The following is a 20,189-nucleotide window of genomic DNA, read 5'->3' on the forward strand; positions in this document are numbered from 1 at the left end:
CTCAGGAAGGCCAGCCTCTCGTCGCCTCGATGATATTTTAAGTCTGGCATTCCCAAACCTCCCTCACACGGACGTTGGAAGCAGACCTGTCTGCTCACCCAGTGTCTTCCTCTGTACCAAAGGAGGGAGGACAAGAGTTTGACAAGAGCTTTTAGGTGTTGTGCAGGCAGAGAAAGTACGGCCAGTCGGTAAAGGATGAGACGAAAGAGGTATGTAACGCACACCTCAGCTCTACCCTTTAAGGAAAGTTTACTAGGAAGCCACGCATTGACCGCAGGCTCCACCTTTGACCGTACCTCCAACCAATTCTTATCAAGCTAGAGACTAGGTCCGAACCACACGGCAAGGATCCGAACCGGACCATCCGTCCAGCTGAAGGGCGCCGGGAGGTTTGCGTTACCACTCCAGGCGCCCAACCGTTTTTCTTGGCCCCCGTGATTCTTTCATACTGTGCAAGTGCCTCCGACACGATCTCAATGTCTTTGAAGCTTGCCACGAAGACCGTGACATCATCGGCAAACGCGGATACCTTGGCAGCTGAGCCGCCAGGCTGAGCCATTCCACGCAGGGCCGAATTTGCCTCCCCATGTCTCAGCTTGTGGAGCAGAGGCTCCAAGGCCCGGATGTAAAGCAGGAGTGATAGCGGAAAACCCTGACGAACCGACCGAGAGATAACAAAGGGCTTTGAGCACTGTCCCCCTTATCGTCCTTTGGGGCTACTGCCTCTTGATTTTTGTTGTCAGAGCAGAATGCCCCATCCAACATTGTTTTTTCTCCCCTTTGTGGGTAGTCGCTCTCTTGGGGAGCTGCTGGTGAGTTTTTTCCCTTCTGGGGGGCATCCTTTGGTTTATTTTCCGGGCGGTATGCCCCATTGCTTTTTGCTCCCCCTGTTAGGGAGTCGTCCTCTTGGGGAGCAGTTTTTCCTGTGGTAGCCCCCTGGCTGGGGGTATCTGTATCGGTGGCCCCCGGGCTGGGGGTGTCCATTTTTTTAAAAAAGCTCTCTTCCCTGTATTAAAAATCGCCAAAATGAGTGACGTGGAGTCAGCGTCCAAAGTAGGGAGCCGACTTTGGCGCCAAAAAGAAGTGGCGCCAAAGGCGGCAAGATAGAACTGAGAGAGGGAGTGGGAAGTTAGTAGAGGGAAGAGAGAAAGTGTTTCCGACCCTCCCTCGCGGGAAGGTCGTAAATTATCAGCCCGGATCCCCCCCTCACGGGGGCAGAGCATAGAAAGACAGACCAAGTGGGTGTGCGGATAGAACGCTACCCAACAAGCTCGTCAGGTGTTCCGGGCACGAGTGTGTCACCAGAACAGCACTGCCTAGCGCTGTGTATGTATCAGAACAAATACTACGCTTTGATCTTAGCCAAAAGACCAAGTAAAAAAAAATGCATATTATATATTTATCGTATATTATATTGAGACAAGATGTCATATTCCAAATTCTGAAATAAAAACATTATTCAGAAAGCCATTCTTAGTATTGGGAGGTTATGTTTTTTATATAATCTTCAGTTAAGGAGGAAGGGTTTAAGGAATTCATATAAAAGTAATATGTACTAGCAGATTACCTGATGTAGGTGGAAATACATTGAATGTTTCCTAGCAGAATACCCATGTTGCCTGGAATTGGATAAGATTGGTTGATATATGTACTAGCCTAATATCCGGCGTCGCCTGGGATTGTATTACATAGCTGGATATATGTACTAGCAAAATACCCAGGGTAGCACAGGATTGGATAAAATTGGTGTATATGTACTAGCAGAATACCCAGCGTCGCCCGGGATTGTATAACATACCACTAACATGACATATGTACTAGCAGATTACCCGGCATGGCCTGGGATTGAATAAAATTCATGGAATTTTTCCTAGCAGAACACTCGGCATCGCCTGGGATTGGAAAAAATTGGTTGATATATGTACTACTCAAGTACCCAGCGTCGCCTAGGATTGGATTACATAGGTGAATATATGTACTAGCAAAATACCCGGTATAGCCCGGGATTGGATGAAGTAGGTGTATATGTACTAGCAGAACTGCCGGCGTCACCCGGGATTGTATGACATAGGTGAAGTATAGGTCCGATTTGACAATTTTGAAAGTGCTTGTGCAGTATAGATCCGATTTGACAATTCTAAAAGTGCTTGTGCAATATATGCCCGATTTGAAAAATTTTAAGGTGCTTTTGCAGTATAGGTTTGATTTGAAAAATTTTGAAGGTGCTGCAAAATGCTTTATGTAGATCACCAAAGTTAAGCAACATGGAGCCCCATCATTATCAGATGGGTGTCTACTTGGGAATACCAAATGCTTTATGAAGATCATCAAAGTTAAGCAACATGGAGTCTGGTCAGTATCAGATGAGTAACTACTTGGGAATACCAAATGTTTTATGTAGATCACCAAAGTTAAGCTACATGGAGTCTGGTCATTGTCAGATGGGGGACTATTTGGGAATACCAAGTGCTTTATATAGATCAGCAATTTAAGCAACATTGTCTTGGTCATATATATATATATATATAGTAATTGTCTGTATTTTTGAGATGAGGTGTTTTCATTGATTGAGATTGTCGGACTGACTTCCTCATCTTGGTTGTTATAGTCACAACGTTTCGGCCGTTTTGCCCTCCGACCTTCATCAGGTGTTTTGTATCGAACTGGGGAACCGTTTGTTAGCAGTCTCGAACCCAACCCTTTATTATTATTACGGGGGTACTGTGTTCGGACTCCAGCTAGGCTCTGGGACATAGTTGCTGATTCTCTGTTTTGAATGTTACTTTTCACTGCCTTCGTTCTTGGGTAACTGTAAACTTTGATACAACGTCTAGGACCACTCGGTCATATGTCACTGGGACAATTCTTAGTTGTTTTTTTTTAATGTTAAATCTATGGTTTTCTCTCTCCATCAGACGTGTCCAAATTGCATTCAGCTCTATGCTTGGTTTGCTCAGTAGGTTGTTATGTCCGACCATGTGAGTTGTAAACCTTTCTGCAACTGCATGGGATGGAGTATATGCAGTTCTTGGTCATGTTCTCCATGCGGGGCTTCACTCGTACCAGGTGTCGTCTGAGTGTTGACTCGCTCTTGAATACCGTCCTGATGTTGTAGGGGGCACATATTCTCTGAATCTTTTCAGAGATGCCTCGTATGTATGGTAGGCAGACCATATATATGGTATAAATTACTTATCTTAGATAAGGTACAATTATTTGATACGTGTAATACCCGTCCTAGGGTAGGTAAAATATTCTTTTGCTCGAATAAGCCAATGATATATAGACATTAAAAATTCCTCTATCTGAAAAATAAACGAATATGTTGAAAATCAACTTCAATTTTCTTATTGTTTATACCGTCCCAAGCAACGCCGGGTAGCCCCGCTAGTCTGTTATATAAATCTCACCTGTCTGTTCAAATGTAGGTGTGTTTGTATGTCTCACTAAAACTTTTCTCAGCAGTACTGTACCTCGATGATATTGGTATTTTTTTTTTTTTTTTACATGGGCGTCACTACTTATCAAGGCCGATAGGCCACTCAAGGATAAGGGTTAAAGAGTGTACAGCAGTCAAAAGGACAATATAGTAATCGATAGTAATGGAAGTTCAGTAAATTTGTTAACTTAAGTGGAACGGCTCATCAGAAACTTGTTCACGTTGGACTTGAAGACAACCATATTATAGACGGCTGGAAAGCAGGAAAACGGAAGACATTTTCACAGGCGTGCAGTTCTAAGAAAGAAGCTTTGATCATGAAATCTATGTTTAGGTTTAGGCACAGATAAAGAGTGGTGGGAATTATTGACAGTGTTTTCAGCTAGTCGAGTGTTTCTTGTGAAAATTTGGTGAGGGGGGACCATAGATTGAAGCTCAGTCGAACACTTTCCATGAAAATAACGATAAAGCAGAGACAAACTCGCAACATCTCTTCTGTGAGATAGAGGTTGCAGCAAAGAGAAAAGGACATCTCCCACCAAGCCACGAAGTCTATTTTGAACCCTATCAAGGCAGGACAAGTCTTTTCTAGCAGCTCCTGCCCATATGTGGCAACAGTATTCCATCCTTGGACGTATCTGGCTCTTATATAGATAGAGAATTGCATCAGCAGTGAGATATCTACTGGATCGATAGAAAGATCCGACCATTTTTCCAGCGGCCTTGGCAACAGATTTGATGTACGTATTCCATTTAAGATCAGGAGTAAAGGTCAAGCCCAGAAGCCTGTCAAAACTTGAGGCCTCCCCAAGACGAGAGCCATTCATTTTAATTGATGCCAAATGGGGATCAGAACGTTGATGATGTAAAGATAGAAGCTTAGTTTTAGATGCATTAAAAGTAACCAGCCACTCCTTTCCCCATTGTACAACGTGCTCAAGATCAGAGGAGAGAGAATTGGAGAGAACTTGGTCATTTACTGTCTTAGATGTGCTACCATCCTTGGAAAGAGCATTCTCTTGCATGAAAAAATAAAAATTTGGCCAACACAATTAATTCTAAGTAGATTAATTGACTGTTTTTTTGTTTTTTTTTTTGTAATAGGGGTTTTAAAAAAATTTGCCAAATTCTAACGTTATTTCTATGTAATTTTAATCATTTTCAGTGTTTTTATGTACATTTGAAAAAATGTTTACTCATGTCGCCGGATGTGACGTCAGCTCTCTTTCATGACAACTTTTCATACTTTCATAAAGCACCTGGTTTAGAGTGAGTTGATATTATAAGCCAGATTGAAATACAAAAAATATTGGTACCAACGTGATTATCGTCTTTCAAATAGTGAAATATCAAAGTATCACGAAAATTGGTGAGGAAGAAAAATGTTATTATTGAAAATATTTACTAATAAGAACCCAAAAATGAGTCGCCATGTTTACAAAACAAAACAATGGATTTTACAATGAACTTATACACCGTAAATTATGCCATTTTTTGCTAAAACTTCACTGGACATTTTCTTTTTAGTATTTGTAATAATATGATATCCTATCTCTGCTTAGAGGGTGGGAGATCGCTTGAATTCTAAGAACAGATAGTACACTTTGACCTTAGCCAAAAGACTAAGTAACCGTATTATATAGCGTGATTTCCTCCCAAACATTATCTTCAATTAAAAAAAGATGCATATATTTATAATGTACTACATTGACTCATATTCCAAAAATGACGTGGATAAACTGCTGTTTCCAAAAATTAGGTAAATGGATCAAGTGTATGCTAGGGGATTATTTGTAACATTTAAAAAATCACGTAAATAGATCAAGTAATGCTGAGTTCATATTTTCGGCTGTAATGTCCTCATAGCAGTAATTGCAAAAACTCTTAAAAGGGTGGAGAGATTAACGTCACTGGAATGCTGAGACATATACTACACTTTGAAATTCATGTTGAAGTAATGGTTGCCTAATCTCTAACCGTGTTAATGTTTTTATGTATTAATTTCGAAAACTGGGGAGTGGGGAATCTCGGAAATGACTTAAATAGTTTATGATCTCAAATTACATTATTTCATGTATATTTTTACCAGCAGGGGGAGGAGAAATCTGAAGTCAACCCCGGAGATAGCTGAAACATTTTACAATTCACTAGCAGAGGGTACCCAGTGTTGCCCGGGTGTTTAGAGGTGTGTGTGCTTGGGCGGGGGTGGGGGGGGTATTCAAAACATAAGAATAAGCGAAGTAAATATTTTTTTTAAAATAAATGTTAAAACTTAAAAAATAAAAAAAACTAATGTAAGACAAACGAACGATGTAAAAATCGAAAAAACAAAAAATGCAAATGTGATGGAAAATAAAACAGAAAAACGAACATTAAAACTTTAAAACATCGGAAAAATAAAAACCAAAAAAAAAACATAGAACGTGAAAAATGGCTTAAATAACCCTGTTTCTATATTAAAATTTAAAAAATCGAAAAAGACACCTCGCACCATGATTCGAGCCCAAAATCTTTAGATAATGACCCTGCGCTCTAAGCAACTGTGCCAAGACGACGTCAACGAAATTGGATCGTTTTTTTTTTTTTTTTTAAATATTTAAACTAAATCATGTTGCGACGTCATTTGCGCATGCGTAGAAGTGAACTTGTCATTAGAGAACGGTTTTTGCTGACCCCTCCCTGTAGAAAACTGATGATTTTAGGGTGAAGAAATTTTTTTGGCCAATTTTTCGATATTTGTCAGGCGGAGGTTGGAACTTTAAAATGATACCGATCATGAAAATCCGTGACCCGTGTCAAAAGTTTTTGCGAGACATACAAACACACATACATACACACACACATTTTCGCTTTTATATATATAGACTAGCGGCGGGTACCTGGCGTTGCCCGGGTGTTTCGAGATGTGTGTGCTCGGGCGGGGTGTTAATCAAAACATAAGAGTAAGCGAAGTAAATAATTTAAAACTTTTAAAAATAAAAAACACAAAATAAACTAGCGTACGGCAAATGAACGATGTTAAATATAAGAATCAGAAAAAAAAAAAAAAAAAACGCGAAACAGAAAAACGAACATTAAAAATTTGTTAAAAAATCTGAAAAATACCCCCCCCCCACCAAAAAAAAAAACACGTGAAAAATGGCTTAAATAACCCTGTTTCAATATTAAAATTTAAAAAATAAAAAAAAAAAGACATCTCCCACCACGATTCAAACCCAAAACCTTTAAATTATGAGAAAAAAAGACTTACGACGTTAACAACTGGGCCACGGAGACATGCAAGGGAAACACGTTTGAATTTATTTATTTAATTATTGATAGGTGGCAGCAATAAAAGTTGACTCTGCTGCTTCTATTTGACCTAATTATTGAGGTCAAATAGAAGTCACGCAGTTAACTTGGGTTTGTTTACCCAACTTTGACTGGTTTTTTTCCCAACGGATGTTGGGGAGGAGGAAACCAGCCCACCATTGTCCAGATTGATTAGCAATTGTCTGATATAAGAGGAGCTTGTTCCCACATTGATCAAAGCTGATTGCTTCTGGACGTTTCCCGGCACGATGCCGAGAACACGTCTGTTTGAATTTTTAGTTTCACTTTGTTTGTCCTGCTTTTTAGTATAAATAGTCGACAGAGCGAAATAGCGCGAATCTCATAAAAGTCGACGTAAATAAATGTAAAGACGACCCTTGTTCCCAACTCGTAGATATTATTATCTAGAGGCTATATAAACAGTTCTAAGCGATCGTAACAACCCCAGGAGTGTGTGCGAAAGAAGACTTTGCGAGACATACACGAAATGGTCACACACATTTTGCCTTTTATATATATAGACTAGCGAGGGGTACCAGGCGTTGCCCGGGTGTTTTTCGGTGTGTGTGGTCGGGTGGGGGTGTTAATGAAAACCTAAGAATAAGAAAAAAACAACAGAAAAACGAACATTAAAAAACCCTGCTTAGAGGGGGTGGGGTACCCGGCGCTGCCCGAGTGTTTGGAGTTGTGTGTGGTTGTTAATGAAAACCTAAGAATAAGCAAAGTAAAAAAAGAAAACATAAAAACGAAGCAGGGGGGAGGGGTACCCGAGGGAGTGTAATCAAAACATCGAAAAAAAACTTATGTGAGGCAAACGAATGTAAAAATCGAAAAAAGAAAACAGAAAAACGAACGTTAAAAAAAAAAAAAAAACATGTGAAAAATGGCCTGTTTCGATATTAAAATTTAAAAAATCGGTGGGTACCCGGGTGTTTTTGGGTGTGTGGTCGGTCGGGGGTGTTAATGAAAACCTAAGAATAAGTGAAGTAAAAAATAAGAAACCCAGAAAAATGAACTTTACGTGAAAAATGGCTTAAATAACACTGGTTCAATATTTAAATTTAAAAAATCGAAAAAAACAAAAAAGACATCTCACACCACGATTCGAACCCAAAATGTTTAGATAATGAACCAATGCTCTAACCAACTGAGCTAACACGACGTACATGAAATTTAGTTAGTTCAACTATTTAAACTAAATCAGGTCATGACGTCATCTGACGCATGCGTAGAACTGGTTGTCATCATGAGAGGACGGTTTTTGTTGACCCCCCTCCCCCCGTAGAAAACTGTCGATTTCAGGGTGAAAAAATTAAGGTTTTTGGCCAATTTTTCGATATTTTTCGGGCGAAAGATTGAGCTTCAATATGATATCGAGTTTGTTAATTTTTGTTCTGTCTGTCGAAAGTTTTTAGCGGACACACATACATATATACAAACATACATACATACACACATTTTCGCTTTTATATTTATAGACTAGCGAGGGGTACCCGGCGTTGCCCGGGTGTTTGTAGGTGTGTGTGAAAAAAACCCGAAAATGTGAAAAAAAAACAGGTGCCCGTGAAAAAAAAACGAAGCCTTGATGCGCAGTTGGAAAATAGTAAAGTGTGAAAAAAAAAAAACAGGTGCGCGTTTTTGATTGACGTGCTGCGATAGGTATTCAGCAGTTAGCATTTTGTGCGGAACAGTTTTTAATGAGGTCAATAAATCGGTTTGTTTGTTTTTAAAAACCCGCTCCCTGTTTATTAGGGGGAGTGTCTCGTCTCGAAATGAAAGCTACCGTCTGATGTGATGAAGTCGACATTGACCAAACGTTACTTAGCTCTCTAGAGACCACTGGCTTTCGGCCAGTAATTAGAGTTGAGTTTCGCTTTTTGTTTATACCGAAAACCGAATGTAATGCGTGCCAATGCGGGAAATGTGGAATAATTAATGTTTGAAAGTCAATAAAATTATATAGACAGGCGAGCTCCGTGGTTAAGTGTGAGATATTACAATTTATAGATGATATAAAAAGTTTTAAGAAGTTGTGAAGCGAGCAAGCGCTTCTCTGAAAGAAGCCTTTTGTGGACATCGAGGAAAAGCGTACATACATACATACATTTTCGCTTTTATATATATAGATGATTGAAAAATATATTAGCAGAATACCCGGCATCTCTCGGGATTGAATGAGACAAGTGGAAATATATACTAGCAGAATACCCAGCGTCGCCCGGGATTGAATGAGACGGATGCAAATATATACTAGCAGAATACCCGGTGTTGCCTGGAATTGGATGAGATTGGTGAAAATATATACTAGCAGAATACTCAACATTGGCCAGGATTGAAAGAGATAGGTGCAAATATATACTAACCGAATACCCGGCATTGCCCAGGATTGAACGAGACAGGTGTAAATATATACTAGCAGAATACCTGGTGTCGCCTGTGATTGAATGAGATTGCTGGAAATATATACTAGCAGAAGACTCGGCATTGCCTAAGTTTGAATGAGATAGGTGCATATATATACTAGCAGAATACCCGACATAGCTCTGGATTAAATGAGGGTGGTAGAATATAAAGGTTGTCCCGGAAATGGCATAAATAATTTTCGATCTAAAAATTACTTTATTTCCTGTATATTTTTAAGTGTTTTTGCATGTGGGGGGATATGAAGTCGGTTCTGAACATGGCTCAAACATTTTACGATTTCAAAATTACTTTAATTCATTTATATTTTTTGTTTTCTATGAAAGTTAACTAGGCCAGTTTCTGTAGGGGGTAATCCATATTTTTCTAAATTTTCAATGTTATCATCCAGGAATGACGTAACGGTTGTAGTGTTTGGTAGAAAGAAGCATGATTATGCTGCATTTAAACATGCTCTTTAGTTCTCTATATATTACCAAACCTTCTCTTTTGGGGTTGGGTTGGAGGGAGTAATGTCCGTTTTGGGGGTCACAAAGCAGTCTCCTACAATGTCATATTCCAAAAAATATAGAATACCTGTGGAAGCATATTCCGGAAATGACATCATTTCTCTTACTATTATGTTGTCAGTGGTGGGGAGGGAAGAACTACATTAATATTGAAATTTTTCGTAAAGTAAAAGTTACCTAATCACCGTCTGTGCATTTATGTAATTATTTGGAAAATGTTATGTTCAAGAAATGATAGCATTTCACTACAAATGATGGTGTTGGTAGTCTGGAGAGAAAGAACACATGAACTCTATATGAGATACATAGATATTCGAATGTCTCATTAAAGTTCTTTATCTCTCAAACCCCAAGTTGAACATAATTTTCCTCTTCACATTTGACCATTTTAATGTTATAGTATAATCTTTCTTTTTGGTCTCTTTGTCTTAATGGATTTCAACACAAGAATTTAGCTAGTCTGGGGGAGTATTTTACTTTGTGTTTGTAATTGAGGTAACATGACTTGGAGAAGGTGAAACATTCTTTGTAATAGCTAGTGTGGGTTAGCCATATTGATGATGAGATCTTATTTGGGCTGCAAAAGGTTGTTCTGACAAACTGCTGTACAGATAGACCTTCGACACTCGAAAAGAGTGTTTTAGTAGGCATTCAAGCTTTCTATCAAGGTCTTTTAAAATAATTGTAAAAATTTCATATGTAATTTAAGATTTCTTTTGAGTGTTTTTTATTTTTTGTAAACTGATCTCTCTTTAATAATCATCAACATAATTCACAGATTAAAGATTCTTTTCAACTTGAATGTATTAAGAGATTTTCCTCCATATGCAATTTTAAATATTCATTCTTTCATCTGAAAATATTGCTCTACATAATTAATATAAATCAAGTTTTTTTTTTTTTTTTTTTTTTTTTTTTAGATATCTTTATAAGTTACATTTTTGCCTGGGTGCTATTTTAAGGATCTCCTCCACTTAAACCTTGATTAAATAAAGAATCATTTTCTTCTTTCAATAAACCACTTAACTGTTGTAATTTCTTTTTCTTGTGCACTTTACTTTTGCTGAATTCTTGCCATAATTGGGCTTGTCTGGTGGAGTATCCAACTTTGAGTTACTTAATATCACTAGGTAGAAGTGCAGACTTTTCTTTCATCTTATGAGGCTGTGTGTAGCTATGCTGAAGGCATCTTATTTGACATTGAATATTTTTATTTGAACATTTAATTAGCATTTATTTATAAGCGAAATATTGTCAGGACAGCATGACAATAATGGTCTGTACAGAGAGACCAAAGACACTCTAGTAGGATCTAGGGATGAAAGTGTAATATCTGTTTTGTCTTCTGTTAGTGAAGGAAGGATCCTTTTAGATTGAAATAATTTTTATTTTTGTCCCACTCAAGTTTTTAGGCTGCATTTTTCCCTATTAAGAACCAAACTTGTATTCAACTGTCATCATGGAGAAGCAAGTAAATAGGGATGCTCAAGATTTCCAACTCTCAATTGTATATGCATGTGATAATGAGGATAGACTGAAAAAGTTGACATTTAACATGTGAGTTTGCAAGCCTTTAAATGAGTATTGTTAGAAAATGCTGACTTAAATCTATATAATTATAAAGCTCAAATGACCTTGTAACAGTTTACGACTTCCGGATTCGCATGCGTACATAAACAAATAATCAACGTGACAATAAAACATTTTTTTACTGTGTACGTTTTCAGCATCCTAATTGGTTTTTTTTTTTGGTTTTTTTTTGCGTTTAAATTATCCAAATAAACAATTAATACTTTCTGCATTTTTTTTTTTTTTTTTTTTACATCGTTCATTTCTGTATTACGTTTAAGTATTTTAATGCAATTTTCTTACAAATAAATCTACTTTAACCCGTTGACAACCATAAAAGCATTTTACAACAGCGATTTGCCCACCACCTTCATTTTTTTTTTTTTAAATTTATTCTCTGTTTAATACACCTTTCTTTAAAAAAATACATTTTCTTCTGCACTACCAACATAAATAACCCCGAAAATGTTTTTTTTTAATTTGCATTTCAAATAAATAAATAATCAACGCGACAATAAAACATTATTTTACTGTGTACGTTTTCAGTGTCCCAATTGTTTTTTTTTTGTTTTTTTTGTCTGTGTGTGTTTAAAAAAAGATATATCAAAATTTGTATTTAACTTTAAGTATTATGGTATCTGTTCAGTGCACATTTACTTATAAGTATGGCAAACCACTTATAATTCAATGGCTGTAATTTTTTTTTTTTTTTTTTTTTTAAATAAACAATTATAAACAGAATGACCCATAGATATCTATCTGTATTCTTTTTCATTTTAATATACTTTCATAGAAATGTTTCTGTTATGTCACAAAAAACTATTTTCTTTATGTCACAAGTGTCATGCTCATACATTAATTCCGTAGTTAATATAACATACTGACCCAACAGGTCATGTGTAGTCTAGTATTTTATACAAATAAGCAATCTTATTTTGAAAAATGAAACAAATATGGAATCCAAAATTTCATTAGCACTTTTTTTTTTTTTTTTTTTTTTATTCAATTTTCACCCCAAACAAGGCACAGTGCCACTTTGAAGCAGGGGGCTACTATTAGGGAATTAATTAGCGGGGTCATTATGAGGGGAGAAGAGTAGAAAGATGTTTGTTAACATTACACTTAAACTTCTGCATATCATTGCAGTTGGGAAAGCAGAATCCCGGAAGGGAGTTCCAAAGACCCGCAGTTCTGGGGAAAAAACTATTGGAGTAAAAGGCTTTCTTGCACCTAGGGATCTCTACTGTAAAGGGATGAGACTTAGTAGCTTGTCGGGTTTGTCGGGGGTAGTTACGTCGGGGAGGTACAAGTGTTTGCAGTTCGTCAGAGCATTCACCATTAAAGTATTTGTAGAACAGGCAGAGGGATGCAACATCTCGTCGATGGGACAGAGGTTGAAGCCTAGATGACAGTTCAGGACCTATCAGGTTGGCGACTCTTTTTTGAACCCTGTCCAGGAGCGAGAGACAAGCAACAGATGCACCATCCCAGATGTGACAACAGTACTCCATACATGGGCGAATGGTTGCCTTATAGAGGTATAGGATACTGGCAGGCGTAAGTAGTTTTCTAGCACGGTAGAGGGAGCCAACCTTCCTTGCAGCAGCCTTGGCAATGCTCTCAATGTATCTATTCCAGTTCATATTCCCTGTAAACGTTTGGCCGAGGAGTTTAAAAGAAGTACTTTCAGGCAATGTGTTCTTGGCCATTGCTATTGGTGGTAGAGAAGGTTTCTTGTAGTTATTGAAGGAAACAAGCTTAGTCTTAGCAGCATTGAATGTGACCAACCATTTTTGTCCCCATTCCACTATGGATTGGAGGTCGTCCTCTAGTGTTTCTGCCATTGCCTTGGATATGTGTTCATTTGTTTTCCCCTCATATCTGTTATAGAGAGTGGTGTCATCGGCAAATATACCCATCTCCGAAACAATATTATCAGGGAGGTCGTTTATGAATATCAGGAATAATAGAGGTCCAAGGATAGACCCCTGAGGTACTCCCGCATTTATGTCATATTGTTTGGATGTATGTCCGTCAAGGACAACTTTGATTTTTCTATTACTTAAGAAGGATTTAATTACATTATGAATTCTTCCAGTGATTCCATATGATCTAATTTTCCTTAGAAGACCATGGTGCCATACCCTGTCAAAAGCCTTAGATATATCAAGGGCTACCGCTCTACCCTCCCCTGTTTTATCCAATGAACGGTATATACGTTCAGAAACTACAGTTAAGATATCTGCTGTTGAACGGGCTTGCCTGAATCCATATTGTTTGTCAGTCAGGAGTTTAGCAGCTGTTAGGTGCTGGACTAGGGCTTGATTAACTAACGACTCAAATATTTTGGCGAAAAGCGGGAGGAGGCTAATGGGGCGATAATTTAGTGGGTCAGTTCTTTCACCAGAATTCTTGAAGACTGGTACCACAGAGGCGGTTTTCCAGCAGTCGGGAAAACAAGATTCGTTAAAGCATTTATTGTAAAGTTTGGACAGAACTGGAGCAACCTCGGCAGAGCATTTTTTTAATAGCACAGCCGGGATGAGATCTGGTCCACATGCTTTTGAGGTATCTAGGTTTTTTATAATAGCATGTACCTGAGAAGGGGTGATTTTCAAATCATCAAGTGTGGCGTCTGTTCGCAGAGGAAAATCAGGGAGTGAGTGGTGTACCGAGTTCAGTGTGGAGTTTGAGGCAAACCGACTGGCAAGCAGATTAACCTTGTCAGTTGCCGTGCAAGCAACCTCATGATTGTTTGTTAGTGGGGGAATAATTGACTGTCCATTATTAACTACGCTGTTGTAGATTTTCCAAAAATCCCGGGTTCCTAATTTCTGTGCTTCGATGCACTTTCTGGTGGTTTCAGAGTAATCTGTCTTAGCTGTGTCTATCACTCTCTTACAATTATTTCTACCTTCTATAAACTTCTGTTTATTTGAGCTGGACTTATGTCGGTTGAATCTGCGGAACGCATGCTGCCTTTGACAAATGGCAGTTGCACAAGCAGAAGTAAACCATTGGGGAGAGTGGGGCTTGCTATAGTATTTCCGTGCGGGAACATGTGCTTCAATAGCAGTTTTGAACCATTCAGTTGTCTCATTTGCACACTGTTCCGCTGGAAGAGTAAAGATATTTTGCCATGGGGCATCTCTGATGAGCTCCCTGATGGCTTCCCAATCAGCCTTTTTGTAATACCTCGTTGTTTTGAGTAGCGGGTTTTCAGTTTTAGGGTGAGAATTTAGTCTGATTTCTACCATTATCACAGCGTGATCAGCATTCCCGAGTGGGCTGTGGGCATTTGTTGTACAGTCATTGGGAACCGTTGTCAGAAAGAGATCTAGAAGTGAAGCATGTTGATCGTGCTGGTCTGGGAAACGTGTCGGAAATGTAACCAACTGAGATAGGGAATGAGATATAGAAAAGCTATGAGTTGCGCTACCAGCTACGTCTGTGTGATTTGAGAATCCTAGCCAGTTACTGTGGTGGACATTGAAGTCACCAAATACATGTATTTGTGCGCTAGTATCGAGGGAGAGTGCTATATCTATGCTGTCTGAGACTTTGTTTATTAGGGTACAGTCTTGGTTTGAGGGAGAGCGGTAGAGAAAATACAAGTAGCTAATATATGTTATATGTGTGACCCATACTCATGTGAATAAGAATTTTGAAAAAAGTCATTTTAAAGTTTTTCTACATATTTGTCTTTTTAGGTGGACAATGTAGGCAACCCTTCATGGCAGGCCCAAGTGACTGGATATAAAAAATGGTCACTGATGCCACCTCCAGAGTGCTACTTTGATTGTAAGCAGTTGCTTGAAGTCACTGTTAATCCAGGAGAAATAAGTAAGTTTTTCATCTTTGACTCCATTTGATATTGATGATAATGATTATGAGTTGTCATTTAATGTTCTTTGAGCATTAAATGACAACTCATCATCATGTCTTCAAAATTTTTTTCTTCTTCTGTACATCAAATATATAATTTGAATCTTACACTATTTAATATGTAGAAAAATTTGGAAGATATACTTCTCTTTTTTCCTCTTCTTCCTTTCTCTTGAGTTTACTTCACTGCTGCTGACATTGTTGGTCATGTGACTAATTTCTGCCTGTTTATTGATCTGTGCATTCCTGCATTTTGTGATAAAATTACAAGCTGAAGTTGGCAGTCTGGATTTGATACTTGAAATGTGTCAATGTGCTATCTTTTCTCCATCTAAACAGGATGTCAAAATGTTGAACTCGTCTAAGTTACCTGGTGAAGTTTATAATGTTAATGTGATTGTGTCTAAATTACCTGATGAAATCGTATCTTGCTGAGAGAAATCTACTTCAAGTAAATCCAAGAAATCTTTCAAGGACTTGGCAGTTAAATATGTCGGAAAATTACCAGCTTGCAGAAGAGAAGATACATGTGAGAAATAATCTCACTAGGAAAGATTGAATTGGAAGTGTCTATCACAACGACTGGGTATTTTCTATCACTATGGCTAAGTATTTTCTTCTAAGGTCTGAAGAAAATGGATATGTCTTCAGCTGCAGTTTTTCTAAGTCAAAGGAAAAGAATATTTCTATTCTGACCGGATGCAAAGAAGGAATGAGGAAGATTTTTTATCAAACTTCTTGCCTCTTCAGAATATTATTGTACGTATAATGATGTGCATTTTTTTGCAGGTTATTCCTTCAGGAAAACGAGGAAATTCTTTGCTATAAAAGAACACTCTCAGAACATTTAAGATAAGTTATCTTTGTCTGTAGATATTTTAACTAATCTACTCAAGAGGACTATTATTATAAAATAGACAACATTACAAAATGTAAGCTTAAATTGCAAACTCTTTTCGACCTTTCTAAAAAACCTACATTAGTTGAAATCTCATATCACTGAAGTAAGTAAAAAAAGGCCTTCTCAACCTGTCTTTCTATCTTTTGTAATTGTTACCACATAAAGGACTTTCTTTGTAACTGATAGCAAAATTTTAACAGCAGACAGCTTGTGAACTTTTCTTGGCTGTAAGTTTTTTTCTTTTCCTAATAAAATTGTTTCTACCCATCAAGTCTTTATTTTTTTCCATTTTCTTTTGTTGTTGATTTTCTATGACTTTGTATTGGTAACGTTTTTATACATCAAAGTGACCTTCATTGGAAGTGATGATAATAATTTTGACACCATGTTAAGATTTTGTGGAATCTGATTAAAAAAAATTAGGGCTTTTTTTTTTTTTTTTTACTAATAGTGGAATTTTTTTTCCTTTTTATTTAACTATAGAAATTGCCCCCCCCTCCTACACACACACACACACACACACACACACACACACACACACACACTCCTGAATAAGTTTTTGGTGGTATAGTCACATTCTGTTTCTTTCATGCTGTCTTCTATAATCTCTGGTCTTTTTTTCTAACTTTTGCCAGTTTTGGCTGCCATATGAGGTTGGGGTATCTAGTTTGGCATTATATGAAAATCAAATTGATTCTTGGTTAAATTTTGGCATTTTTTTTTCTTTTTGAGCACCAAGAAGGAGGTTATGTCATTGGGTCTCCTTTTCAGGAAATCTGTAACTGTTAGGATTTCTTCAGTTACTCCATCCCTCTCCTTGTTGTCTGTCTTAGTCACTCTCCTCTCGTTCTATCTGTCTCTTACTGACGTAAGTCTTGAAGGATGTTATTGGGGGTAGAGCTTAGTGCAAAAATAGCTTCTTCTCCTGTTACTACTGCTTCATATTGCAGAGGAGGAATTTAGCTAGAGACAAAATATTGACTGTTTGAATTTCTAGAGTTGCAGAAATAAATTGCTTAGCCACATAGTTCTTGATAAGTTACTGGCTTTTTTTAAGACAGAATCGGTTCACAAGATTGGAAATAATTTTCCATTCCTTGAGGAAATATTAGGTAATTGTTCTGAAATTTCACGTACGTTGAATTTTTATAAGCAAGATTCTTACCCTTGTAAGGCTGTGAGTCCTGTTAAGAAGTTTTCTCATAAGCTTAAGTATACCTCTGCTATCAAAAAACCTTCCACCTTGAAGACTTTTTATACCAAGGCAACTAAAGCAAATTACATTTGTAATTTTTGCAAAGCTAATGGCCATCAGGATTATTCTTGTAGTTCTTATCCTAATTATGTTGTAAAATTTAAAAGAGGTAGAGAGTTGGGGTTGTGCTCTAAATGTTTAAGTCCTATCCATGATGGGAAAAAAATGTTTCTGTAACAAGAAGGGATTTGGTATTTGTTGGACTTGCAATAGAGAGGGATATTGTACACACACACACATATATATATATATATATATATATATATATATATATTAGTAGTAGTAATACACACGGACAGAAAAAAACGCTTTGGATAATCAGATTTCAAGGTAGTTCTACTAAAATAGCCATATTTTTTAAACTAAAGCACTTCAAGTCTTCAAATTACAATTTTGTTCAGAAATGAATATACTTTCAAATGAATTAATAAATATGAATGTACATTATATATTTTAAGAATTTTAAGCAAATAAAGTGATAAAAATGTGAACGTCATAAAATGGCGTTTTCGGTAAGGTTTTGTAATGACCCTCCCTAATTTCTAAAGGCCCGTACCGTGATTGTATGAAGAATTTCGTCATGAAATTTGGGAAACAATCAGAAGAGGTGTTAATCTTAATACTTTCAAGTGTCTGAAATATTTTTGACCATTTTTTTTTTTCTCTTTTTTTTTTCTGTGTTAAAAATAAGACTCTAATATGACGAGTATCGAACATTTTGAAAAAAAACTTCTTCAGCAGGGCTCTACATTGTGAGTAAATCACTCGCATTTGCGAGTGATTTTTTTCAGTTGGCGACTAAAAATAAAAAAGAATGCTTATCTTTTTGGCGACTGTTTTTTTTTTACCGAAAACTCTTCTAATAGTGAATGAAAAATGTCTATTCAACTGATATTTTCTTAAAATAAAACGAGCAAAGTCAAATTATTTAAACAGTAAAACAGTAATAGAACAATATACTTTTTCTTTTTTAAACGAACGCTTTTGAAAGAAATCTCTAAAATGAAATTGATCACATGGTATTATTTTGCAAAACTTTGACAGTAGTCGGCTTCTTTTGAAATTTCAAAAAGAATATCATTGGAATAACATTAGAACTACGCATGCTAAGTGGTGGTTTGCGGTTAAGGTCTTCAGAAAATTAAAACAAAAACAATTATTTTGCTATCTCTTAAATACAGCATTATATTTAATTTAAGCTACTACTGCGCACTGCGGTAAGTCAATTTTCAAATATTTTTTTTCTTTAAAAAATTTACGTTCTATTAAAATATTCAGCTGATGAAACTAAAAAAGAAACCCATGAACTTTATAAAAAACAAAAAAACAAAACATGAACTTTATAAAAAAAAAAAAGAAGAAACATGAACTTAAAAAAAAAAAAAAACGTGTTGATGCTTCCTTCCATATCTTAAAAACTATTTGCCCCAATTTTGAATGGAATATTTGTTTATAACACACTCGAAATTCTATGAAAATTAAGATTTTAAAGGCACGTCCTGCGGTAGTGTATTATCGACATTCACCAACAAAAAATACAAAAAAACAATTGTCTTTCCGAAATTATCCGCAATTTTAAAAAAATTCATTTCAATCTAATTTTAAATTGTCCGCGAAAGATTACTACACCTATGTGATAAGTCGCTTTAATACACGTATGCGCGCACATATGGCACACGATTAGCCTTGGTGTGCGCTCGAGCGTACCTTAACGAAAGCTGTAAAATGGCCGAAAATAGTCTGAGGGTTCAGAGGCGCATACCCACTAGCGTAGCTAAGGGGTGGGGGCAGGGATGTGGTCCGCCCCGGGTGACAGCCATAGAGGGGTGACAAATCCCCCCCCCCCAATTTTTTTCGGCCCAGCTAAGGTGCGAAAATAGTCGGAAATAGAATTTATTTATTATATATTATGTAATTTTTAAGTTTTAATTAAAAAAAAATTTATTCCCAAATTTGGACAAATGAAGTTAATATTAGCAGCAGCAGCAGCTGTAGCATTAGCACAGTATAAACAACACTCGTTCTTTAATTTTTATTCAAGAACGAATTAAGAAAAACATGAAAATATGAACATAAATGTAGTAACTTATCTTGCTTTTGATAACATTTATTTGTTATATATTTGTTTTTTTGGCAATTTTTTCGAATCTATGTGTAATACAACTCTCAAAATCTATATCAATATTCTAGAAATTTTAAAAGCAGTTAGAAAACATATGAAACTACAATTAAGAATTTTTGTTATTTTTTTTCTACTTATTAAGCGAAAGGTATTTTTATGACCTACTCCAACGTAGTATAAACGGCCTATGGAATAAACATCGGTTATCCTGATGCTCCGCACTCCTTTGTTTACCTCGGAAGTGACGTCACATAAATCTTATAATACGGATGGCTACAATTGTAAAAATAATTTGTTTTATTTTTCTTTCATTTTGAACTCCTTTTTTCTCCCGTTTGTTTTTGTTTTCTACAATTAATAAACCAGTTTACAAGTAAAAAATAATTTGTTTTAGCGAATTTAATTTTTTTTTCTCTCCCATTTGTTATATTGGTATTTGAGCGGAGAATCTAACATTTCTTTTCATTTTGATAATTTGTTTTAGTTTTTAATTACTAACACAGCAGAGAATTTAACTTGTTTTTTTTTTTTCTCCTATTTCTTATTTTGAGCGGAGCATTTATTTTATTTTCATTTTGAGCTCTTTTTCCGATCTGGCGTTACTTTTTATAGGTACTCCTGCACTTTACGACCCAAGCTATTTTTAACACTATTATTTAGAAACCTATTATTTAACATGGGGAAGGGAAGGTGTATTGTAACTATTCTGTACTTTCACTTAACAATTAAATTAAAAAAAAATATCTTGAAACTTAAATTTAACTTGAAAATACTAT

At 36.5% G+C, this 20,189-nt stretch overlaps 1 protein-coding gene across 2 annotated transcripts in view; it reads left to right on the plus strand.

The window, feature by feature from the left end:
• The window catches only part of LOC145259873 (2-oxoglutarate and iron-dependent oxygenase JMJD4-like), a 282,216-nt gene that overhangs the window by 132,635 nt on the left and 129,392 nt on the right, over positions 1–20,189 (plus strand). The window contains exons 3-4 of one of the 2 annotated variants that reach the window (XM_080117748.1): positions 14,961–15,093; positions 15,925–16,307. In XM_080117748.1, the coding sequence (XP_079973874.1) occupies positions 14,961–15,093; positions 15,925–15,986 (195 nt within the window). In that variant the 3' untranslated portion in view covers positions 15,987–16,307. Of the gene's footprint in view, positions 1–14,960; positions 15,094–15,924; positions 16,308–20,189 lie in introns of those variants that run through there. The other variant, XM_080117747.1, reaches the window with a different exon arrangement.

This window comes from Euprymna scolopes, chromosome 35, assembly GCF_053919585.1.
Source record: "Euprymna scolopes isolate OS-2025 chromosome 35, ASM5391958v1, whole genome shotgun sequence".
Taxonomy (NCBI): domain Eukaryota; kingdom Metazoa; phylum Mollusca; class Cephalopoda; order Sepiida; family Sepiolidae; genus Euprymna; species Euprymna scolopes.